Source organism: Epinephelus moara, chromosome 11 (genome assembly GCF_006386435.1).
Source record: "Epinephelus moara isolate mb chromosome 11, YSFRI_EMoa_1.0, whole genome shotgun sequence".
In the NCBI taxonomy this organism is placed as follows: domain Eukaryota; kingdom Metazoa; phylum Chordata; class Actinopteri; order Perciformes; family Serranidae; genus Epinephelus; species Epinephelus moara.
The window spans coordinates 18,056,845-18,067,813 of NC_065516.1; the positions used below are offsets into that span (position 1 = coordinate 18,056,845).

General features: G+C 43.2%; 1 protein-coding gene across 1 annotated transcript in view; it reads left to right on the forward strand.

Moving 5' to 3' along the window:
* The window catches only part of ube3c (ubiquitin protein ligase E3C), a 32,257-nt gene extending 22,024 nt beyond the window's left edge, over positions 1 to 10,233 (forward strand). The window contains exons 20-24 of the mRNA XM_050056784.1: positions 2,866 to 3,078; positions 5,637 to 5,825; positions 5,936 to 6,002; positions 7,292 to 7,422; positions 9,076 to 10,233. Coding sequence (XP_049912741.1) covers positions 2,866 to 3,078; positions 5,637 to 5,825; positions 5,936 to 6,002; positions 7,292 to 7,422; positions 9,076 to 9,246 — 771 coding nt within the window. The 3' untranslated portion in view covers positions 9,247 to 10,233. The remainder of the gene's footprint in view (positions 1 to 2,865; positions 3,079 to 5,636; positions 5,826 to 5,935; positions 6,003 to 7,291; positions 7,423 to 9,075) is intronic.
* The last annotated feature ends 736 nt before the right edge of the window (positions 10,234 to 10,969 follow it).

Genomic DNA, 10,969 nt, shown 5'->3' on the forward strand with positions numbered 1-10,969 from the left:
TCAGCGAAGTAAAATTACTGTTTTTGTCAAGGGTGTCTGGCTTTGAAGAGAGCATAGCATCCTGTACAGTTCCCAACAAAGTTTCTTCACGAATTCATCGTAAAATGAAGGGAGTAATTATAATATAAGCATGGACATTTGGGGGCTAAAGTAACCCTTTGAATTGAGGAGGAATGTTTGGAGATATTAAAGCTGCTGGTAAAAATAACAAGCAAATGGTAAGATTTAGTCCCAGACTACCGTGATTTGATGGTCAGTTACATCAATTAAGATCAACATCAGTCAGTGTCATGACTGGCCTCGATGCTTATGTGCATTTGGAGGTTGTTTCGGTGTTTGTTCTAGAAACTGACAATGTTTAGAGAAATGGCCGTCATTTGTTTCTTGAGGTTAGAACTTTAACCTGGCACTCGTGCAAGCTTTAGTTTTGTTAATTAGCCCTGTGCATAATCTGTTGACAGCATTGTTTTTCTGTCGCTTCCTTCCTCTGATGGCACTATTTATTAGAGCCTAATGTTTCTAAATCATCCTTAATGCATGTGGTAGTGATTGTTTATCAAGATGCCTTCCCCGTGGGGGGGGGGGCTATCATCTCAACCCGGAGAAGAATTACCTCATGACAAGCGGTCGCCTCTCAATTAGGGCTTCCATTAGCCGATGATTCCCTACCTCTTGTTTGTGTAGTGATTGCATTTGGCTGGCACTAAATCAGCGAGCCCACACAGACAGGACATAAATAAACGTTCAAAGCATGTGGTAATAGCATTTTGATCTGTTTTACAGTCAGGAACATCCAGGTCTCTCCTCTCTTGCTCGGTCTGAGATGGACCAGTCCACTTATCAGAGCATCGTAACTCCTCCTCCTGCTTCTCTTCTTCTTCTCTGTATTCTTCTCAAGTGAGAAATGATCAATCAGCAGCTAGAAGCCCCCGCTCCCTCGATATTGTGCTCTCAATAGCTAATGGTTCAGGCAATTAGGCAAGGGGAAATTAATTTGAATTTGACTTTCAATTAACCCTACCTTAAGTTCCTCTTTCTCCATAAAAATGGACGTTTGAGTGGCCATTTGAGAGGCGTATTGATATTTGTTTAGTGCCGTTATTGCCTGGATAAAAGGCAACCGTTTATATAGATTGGGATTGCATCACCGCTGCTGCTGCGGTGTGCACAGTGCACATTGCGGCTCAAAGGACACAGGAGATTAATATTGTTAATTAATGTCCGAGGCGTGCCATTGTTGTGGAGGTGATGTATTACAGGCAGGAGTGGCTTGTCTAGGGTACTCACTGAAATGGGATTGAACATCAGAATAGAGGCCGGTCATCATCCTTCTTCCTCACTAGTCCACCCAGCTGACAAGCTGAAAGATTTAAGCCACAAATTGTGAAAACGGGTTTCTTTGCTTTTGTGGTGCTATCCTTCCAGACTTTAGACTCAAAAGTTAATTTAATCGTGAGTGGAGTGTTTGCTGACACCGTTTCTGTCAAAACCACATTTCTAATTATGTAATATGACCTGCAGGAGGGTTTCTTTGTGCCTCATTCATCTCTCATTAGTACAAAACCTCCAACCTCATCAGCAGTGGCCTCTCCACTCGTAACGTGAACTGTGAGGGTGAGGAAAGTTTCATCCTCCTCCTCCTCCCGCTGTACTCACCACACTTCTGCACAGTCTCCTCTCCCTGATCTCCAGCGACTGATAGTTCCCTTTAGAGGTGTGGGAGGTTGGCACCCCTTATTAATAGAGATGCGTTTGAAAGGCATTATAATTTTATTGATTCTTAATGTTGTAAATTAAGCAATGTATTTGGCAGCTAACAGAATGCACCTGCAATGTTGTTGGCATTTATTCCACCTGATGGTGCCACGATCTGCTTTAATTGCGTTGCCACTGCACTCACTTATATTAAAAGGCCTGGACCATAATAATTAATTCCTTCCAGCCCAAGTCATTTTGGCACAATTTCTGGCAATAAACACTCATAAATAAAGTAAGTGGCATTGAAAAAATAAGGCTACAGGTTTTTTCCATATACTTATTGCTGCCTCTTCCCGGCATAAGTGTTATTGATAGGTTTCAAGGGGCCACGCGGCGCATATGGTCTGAAACGAGCGGCGGCCACGAGAGAAATACTAAGTGGATTATTTTGCATAAAAAATAGACAATGTTTGAAGTTGTGCAATTAACCTGTGTTTAGAAAATAGCCGTGATTTATGCGTATGTGTGTGTTTAAGATGCATGCATTATGGAAATCCTCTAGATTTATAATCCATTTAGCTGATGCGGTCAGGGTTTTTAGCGCTATCATTTATAAAGACCTGTATATTTTAATGCCTCCAACGGGCTCTTTTTTGGACTATTCCAGTACATTAGCTTTGGGTTTTATGAGTCACCTGCCCGGCTGTGGTTCTTAATGGCATTTGAGGTCAAGGTGAGAATTGGCATTTATAAAGTTTGAGGCGGGTTGAAACAGAAGCCTGTGTGTTTTAGATAGATTGTGTTCTGTGTTTTGCTCTCAGTCTCTGATGTGACCAGATTTACTATCTTATCACTTGATTCTTTGATATAAGAGTAGTAGGCAAATTTAATGTTGTATAATGTATGTTGTAATCAGATTTCTGAATGTGTACTCAGTAATGTTGTGCTTGCCACTTGATGCAGGCTGCGGTCCATTTAGTTATCTCGGTTATCTAATCATCATATTTTATTCAGTGACACCCAAGCTATAAACAATTGCTGTGTTTAATGCTCGGAGCATTTTCTCATTTGCACTGATTGACTGGTGTTTGTGTGGGAAATTTACAAGATTGAAGTGTAGTCTTGTCCTGCAGATGTCCTCCAGTTAACAGAGACATTTTTCTGCAGGCGCTGTATGAGAACATGCTGGTGGAGCTGCCCTTTGCCAGTTTCTTCCTGTCCAAACTTTTGGGAACCAGTGCAGAGGTGGACATCCACCACCTGGCATCGCTGGACCCGGAGGTGTACCGCAACCTCCTCTTCCTCAAGAGCTATGAGGGTGACGTGGAGGAGCTTGGCCTTAACTTCACTGTGGTCAACAACGATCTGGGAGAGGCTCAGGTGACGGGGGTTTGGGATGGAGTCGGATAAATGATTCACATGCTCTCTGTTTTTTTTCCATCTCTGTTTCTACTCCGGTCAGTACCTCTCATTCAGCCGTCTTTCCTTCCTCCTGTTTGGTTCCTCTTTGTCGCGTTAATAATTCATTTCCCTCATGATGTACCACTTTTCAGCTCTGAGAGAGATAAAGCACGTCGCCACTGTCGCCCTAAGCTCTGCTGCTGCGCAGGGAACACGGCAGCTCTGTTGACCATTCCACCTACCTTTACCCCCAGAAATTATCTCAGAACACGCCTGACAGAAGCAACGAGCTGCTCTTAAGCACGTCCCCTCCAAAGCTCAAGGCTGCGGAGACGAGCCGCCACCAGCACTCTGAGTCACCTGGGCCCAGACCTGCACTCTACCCGGAGCCCCTGTTTGCTCAGGGCCTTAACGCGTCTTATTAGCTCTTCTCAAACAACACCTGAAATGGTCGAGTTACAATGTAGCCCTCCTGGTCGCAAATAGGGCATCGCAAACACGATAGGGAAAACAATTTGCGAAAGATTAGGCACACACCCGCGAGCAGTCTGCCCTGCATTTGCCCTCGTGAGATAGCCAAAGCAAGCAAGATAAGGACAGTAATTCTCTTACATTAGCACATAATCAGAATCCACTGTTAGGGGAGAATAAGGCAGAAAATGACTACCTGTCAGGGGCCCACATGCTGTACGCAGCATTCAGGGGATGGACAAAATAAGAGGAACACCTTACTTTATAAAACAATCTTATTTTGTATTGCTGCACTGAATACCTAGCCTGGAAATCCAGACCCAAATCTAGAAAGATTTAGGCTGACTCGCTGAGCAAATTCAAATTGTGCTCTCGCGAGAACTCTGGATTTCCAGGGTACTGAATACCTTTGTGAAGCTTATCAATCAGTTTTTGTTAAGAGTGCGTCAGAGAGGTCTGCATGTGACCACTGTTACTCATTGTTGCTTTGGTCCTGTTTGACTCACGTCAAAAGTGTTTCACCTTGTGCTCTGGAGTAAATAGGCAACATTTTGAAAGGAGTTTGGAGTTTTAATCCAGTGTATGAATACTCTCCGCCTCTTAAAGGGACAGTTAACCCCATAACTGCCTTTTCTCCATAATCATGGAACTAGATGGCACTCAGCTTGTGGTGCTCAAAGCGCCAAAAATTACATTTGAAAAACTCAACAGCAATGTCTCTTTCCAGAAATCATGACCCAGTTACTCAAGATACCTTAATTGTTGTTAGCAGTTTCATGTAGGAACTATTTTCTTTCTATTGAACTCCACCTGCCAACCATTTTTTCACAACTACACCTGTTTGCACCTACTGCTAGCTCACCTAGCACCACTGAGCAAGCTAACGTTGCAGCTCAGCCGAGGATGCCAATAATGTTTACATCTCACGCTGTCTTAAGCATGAGCCTCTTATCCATTAGTAGATGCATGCTTCCTTCTGCTCAGTGACTCGGTTGGCAGGTGTAGAAAGGAAACAGCTCCTATATGAAACTGCTCAGTCGGAGTCGGATCTTATCTTAAATAACCGGGTCATGACTTCTGGAAAGAGACATTGCTGTTGAGTTTGTCAAATGTAGTTTTTGGCGCTGTGAACACCACAAGCTGAGTGCCATCTGGCTCCACTATGTTCAAGAGAAGGCAGACATCGCAAAACAATCTAGGCTACTGAATAGCACTACAGGTAAGAGGAAAATTAATTGTTTTGATTTGGGGGTGAACTGTCCCTTTAAGACATATTCACCTCGCCACATAGTAAAATGTTGCAAAGTTTTCAGCTAATGCATCAGCAGTTCAAGCAGTAACTATTAAGCCTTTTTAACCATTGTAAGCTGCTTTGAAAACTCCAAAAAGAAAAAATGCAGATGTCAGATTTCCACCTTTTGTATTAGTATTTATAAGTTAGTATTTTGAATTTGTGAAGTTACAAACTCACAGTTGTAGAAGCAGGTCATTAAATTAAACACAGATCATGTATGTCACATGCAGGCAACCTGCACTGGAAAAAGATGAAGATAATATTTCGTCCCCTCTGTAGCTGCTGTGGTGTCGTCATACGCCCAGCTTTATGAACAGAGATGAGCACATCCTATCAAGTGCTAACTGCTCTATAGCTAATGAAAAGAGAACTTGAGGCCAAATTGTATTGGACCAGATGTTCATTGGATGTGCTATATTTAGAAACACTGAAATGCACTTAACCACACACACACACGCTCACACACACACACACACACTCACATTGAGCTGTACCTTTAATCAGAGTGCTGTTGGAAAACATTTTAATTACCTTTCTGTGATTGAATTAAATCCACCTGGCACAATTAATGCACTTTCTTTGTTTGTTGGTCATCTGGCACTCTGGGCAGACTCAATAATATACATGATATCATCTGCATAATGAAATATGCAGTATGGCCACCCAACAGTGTTATTACTTATCTCCTATCAGAACGTGTCATATTTAAATAGACCTATACAAACTAAAACTGTGAGGAGACTTACAAATGCATTGTGCCTGTTGGACCCAGGTGGTTGAGCTGAAGCAGGGAGGCAAAGACATTCCTGTGACCACAGCAAACCGGATAGCCTACATCCACTTGGTGGCCGACTACAGGCTGAACAAGCAGATCAGGCCTCACTGCCTGGCCTTCAGACAGGGACTGGCCAACGTGGTCAACCTGGAGTGGCTGCGCATGTTCGACCAGCAGGAAATCCAGGTACACTGCGCGCATGACGAGCAAAACTGTCCGTCACCCTGCAACATCTTTATCACTCACAGAAACTTTTAACTTATATTGATTTATATTTATCTACCTTTTTTTAATAGGTGCTGATATCTGGGGCTCATGTGCCAATTTGTCTGGACGACCTGAAGAATTTCACAAATTACTCAGGTAGGAGCTGATTTTAGAAATATAGTTTCACCTTCCTTCCACTCTTAGAGCCCCTCCAGTCACTTAATATTGCACTTCCATAAACCTGTGAGACTTACAGGAGATTTTAAAAAGTGGTCAAAATCTAAGCAGCAGTAGAGGTGGAGATATTCTTACTTGTAGTTCCTAGTATGACTCATGCCCCAAAAACACTTAATCATATGTTTCCCATAAAGCAACTTATTCTTGTCTCTTTGCCAGACCTTCCATGCTTGGTGAATACCCATGCCCTTACAGCCCCACACCTCTAACACAGGCTTTCCACTTAAGGGGCGTGCCATATCATATTGTTCACAGTAATACCAGAATATTTTCAATATGATAAGAAAAATAAATATTGTTATAACAGCAATATTCTGTTTTTTTGACATAGTGACATCACACTGTTGTACGGCAATAAAAAGCATGGCTGAAAGCAAATTGCTACCGGCTCCACAGTGGAGAAGTTACAAATAGGGGAGCAACTTCTGTAGTGTAGAACCAGGCGTCATTAGGCCTGGATGTCCTGAATGTTTTATGAAGAGCTCCGGACTGTCTTTGCTACTTTTCGCTCAGAGTAAACTCAGTAAGCGACTCCTCTGGCAGCAGCACAGCATCACTTCCTCTCCTCTCGTTGCACACACACAGGAACCACAGGAAGCCTGTCCTAATGTAAGCCGAGGTGAAGCTTGACAAAAACCTAAATATATATGTGATTGTGCAGTTGTCATTGTTACATATCAGCCTGTCAAAATAATTGCAGGTCTGTGTGTGTGGGTGGGTCTGATGGTCAGCACTGAATGGCTGGAAGAGCAGAGGAGAAAAAACAGAGCAGACAGGTCCAGGTGGAAAAAAAATCCACTCAATCTTTTTGGATTTTTCCAAAAAAACAAGGACATCGCCTGTTAATTTAAAAAAATATATATATACATACATAAATGCAAGGGTACATTTTTCGTATTTTGTGGTACTGCTACTTATATTTTGTATAAAATCTGGATCTCACTGAGTTATTGTTGTTTACAAAGCAACTGAGGGATACATTTTATTTTGTTTTTACTCAGTATTTGAAGCTGACATGTTAAACTATTACACTTATTTTGTTGAAATTGTATCCTCTCAAAATGAATGATCATATATTTTCCAGTATTATTTTGCATCATCACAAAGGTTGTTATTGCAAAAATACCCTGAAATATATTATTTTAGGGACGTTGCATCCTCCCCAGGTGCTGGTTAAATAATGTAGTTTCCTCCATCATCTCCTTTAGGCGGGTACTCGGCCACTCACCCCGTCATCCAGATCTTTTGGGAGGTGGTCGAAGGCTTCACAGACGAGGAGAAGCGCAAGCTGCTGAAGTTTGTCACCAGCTGCTCCAGACCTCCACTGCTGGGCTTCAAGGTGAGGCTTCCACCAGACGTGAACTTTCACCTCGCTTCATCTATTCTCCTCCCCGTGCTCACTCTGCAGACTGTGCACTACCTGTATCCTCCTTTGCTGGCAGGTTTTCCAAGCTCAACAGGAGGGAGTGTTCCCTCTTAATGGGCTTGTAATGAAAATACCTAGACTGATAAGAGCCCTCAAAATGATCATTTTCAAATTAGGCGGCGATAAGGCCGAGCCAGTGTGGTGAGGTCTTATCTCCACGTCCACTGTTTTATAGTTCATGACCTTCCTCTGTTGAAGAACTCCTTCTGCAGCCCTGTATGTGTGGGCTTGGTCGGAGATCCTGGCTGGACAAATATTACCATTCATAGCTTTGTAGCAGCAGGTTGAACTTTTGAACTTTTCTGTGTGACAAGCAGCAATTTCCTGTTACATGAACATACAAGGGAACTATATCTCCTGTACCTCTAAATAATTTTTTAGCAGTGCTGAATCATTATTGCTCCTATTTCTGAAATGATTTCCTAATTGGAAGCTGTTTCACTTTCTCACTGACTTGATTTGTGGGACACTTAGGTAGTTTGAGATAGGGGGGGAAGAAGCAGAAAGTGTTGCTCAGGGCCATTAAAGAGTTTTTATGTCTTACTTGGTCTAACCAGAAGCTGTAATCATCGTATGATAGGTTTTAGTACTCTTTATGGCCGTCATTAGTTAAGAAAACCTAATTGCAGTTCTGCAGTAGAGCGAGCGAGGGACCAAAACTCTCCTCAAAATCCTTCGCCGCACCTCCTCTTGGGGTTTGAGAGTTGCCTTCCCTCCTTATTTAATCAATTTGACTTTGGCCAGCGTGTGGATGTTCCCCCACCCCCCACTCCTTCCCTGTCTCTTCTCTGGGCCGGAAAGGGCGGTAATTCGTGGGGGAAGCGGCCCCTGACCCGGCCCTCAGCCTGAGCCAGCTAAGCCTTAATTAGCTGTCGTGAAACAGCCCAGGATTCATTAGAGGAGAAATAGCTCTGTCAGGAGAAGCCATTTAAAAAAGATGATGGAAACTCTCTTTTTTTTCCAAAATGATAGCCGTGGTAATGGCACTTTCTCAATAAGCAACGATAGTTTAATACGGTAATTGTCAGAAAAATGGGGTCATTACGGCTAAGCCCCTGAAGAGCCATTTAATCGGGCAAGTATGGCCGCTGAACCGCGTACGCTAACTTTAAATAGCGGGATGAAATCAGGGTGGAGGAGCTTATTCGTCGGCCCCGGCTTGTGATGGAAACGGTCCGTGTCACGGTCTGCAGATGAGGTGGCCTCATCACAAGGAGGCTTGATTTAAAAAATGCCAGATAGACAACATGAAATGACCATTCCTTCAGTGTCTCATCCAAGGGTCAAACTGTGGGCCAGTTTCCCACTCAGTACCTTTCAAGCACTAACCTGATTTCCTAAATTTATACTTCCACTGTATTACCTTAATGTTAACATCTCTCTTTTAACATTTATCCCCCTGTGGAGTCTGACATTTATTGCTTAATCGGGATTGCTTTAGACATTGCGATCATCACTGACACGAGTTGATTCACATCTCATTATTTGTCTGTCTTTAAATGCCTCAGAATGTTCTGGCCAATTTGTCAGGTGTGCATTAACAGCTTACTGTACGTGTGCACGCAGGAGCTCTACCCGGCCTTCTGCATCCACAACGGAGGCAACGACCTGGAGCGGCTGCCCACCGCCAGCACCTGCATGAACCTGCTCAAGCTCCCGGAGTTCTGCGACCAGCAGCTGATGAGGAACAAGCTGCTGTACGCCATTGAATCCTCCGCCGGGTTCGAGCTGAGCTGAGGGGGGGCGAAGGCTTCTCTGTCCCTGCATCATTGGACTCGACGCCACAGTAATGGCTTGGAAGAGAAAGACTTTAGAGTTAAAAAAAAAACATATTGATGCACTGACCTGCCTGATTTACTGTGTTTGTTTGTGTGTGTGTGTGTGTGTGTGTGAGAGAGTGCCAAGCCGAAGCCGAGGGTGAGGAAATAATCACCTGCATACTGAAGAAAAAGAGGGTGCAAGGATGAAGCAGGGTAGGAAGCCTTTTTTTTAAACCGTGTTGCTTTTAAGTAAGTTAAATGTTTAATTACGTGTCAGAACACTTTAGAAGAACAGCGATGCGTTTGAATTTAGCGGGAAATATCATGCGCTGAAACAAAAACAAGAGCAGCAGCTGCTCTCTTGTGTAATCGAACATGAACGGGCAGTTATTTTTCACCAAAGATTAAGTGGCATCATATAAAAAAGGCAATATAAAGACAGAGGGACAGACTGTAGGACTCTAAAGCCACCTCGTGGTGTGCCAAGGGCTGCGGAGGTAGAGGAGCTTGTGTATAGCCATCACGCATTTTCATATAGAGGTCACCGAAACTTTTGCGATTTTCTCCTATGATTATTACTGCTATTAACTGTCATGTCCGATAACCATGCTGTAAGTGTGCTCATGCCATCTGAAGTGTGGAAGTGGCTCATGTTGCTGGACTAAATTTGGGGGGGGAAAGTATTCTATAATTATGGATTTGTGAATATGTATATGTTTACAACTACTCTTGTATTATTCCTTTATTTAGTATTTGTACAGGTTTGTTTTTCTTTGTGTGATGAGTGGAGGCCTTGTGTTTTCACACATGCTCGCTAAGGTGAACAATCTCTTCCCTGGTCAGCGCCCTGACGTTTGCTCTGAGGGAGCAACAACAGTTGATAAGGCTCACAAATGATCAGTGTACAAACAGGGTGAAAAAAAAGGAGTGTATGGAAATGAATAAACCCACTTTTCTTTTTGCATTTTTCCTTCCATAAGTCTCTTTTCTTGTTGCTTGTAATTTACAGTAATGACCGAGACATAAAACAGTGCTTTGTGGGAAAATCTCCTCCTGAGTTTTATGGCCTCTGACATATAATTAAAGAAACATCCAGTTAAGAAACACTGAGCAGAACTATTCTGGCCTTGAGATGCATTATCGGCCCGAGCACAAATTAAGATTGTGTGCGTTTGTCATAAATCTACCTGCCCTCTGATGCGGTACAGCCCAGGAAGATATCCATCCCTCTTTGGACCGAGTCCATCTCTCCTCCCTGCTGAAACAGCCAACTTTGCTGCCCCCCTCTTCTCCTCTCAGAGCCCGAACCCCTCACATCCGCTGGGCCAGGGAACTCAAAGTGATAATTGGGTCTTAAAAACCAGACTTGTCATTGAAATGAGGGATTCATCTCAATTACTATGAGATTTATTTAAGACTATTACCTCGTGATGGATTATAACTGACAAAGTTAATGCAGGATGTTATGAATCATCCTCGGCGCGCAATATACTTTAGCTTTCTCATAGGCCTTTTAAGAGCTAATTGAAGCTTTTAGGCTTGTTTATCTTGCCGCAGAAGCAAGGAAACATCAAAAATCACTCGAGGGTGATTGTGGATTGTAGCCTACTTTGCACAAGATTACTCCAAAAGTGCCATCGACTGTGCACGCCTGGAGAGCGAGCATTAAACCAGATGAGAGTGTGCCCTGCGTGGAGGCA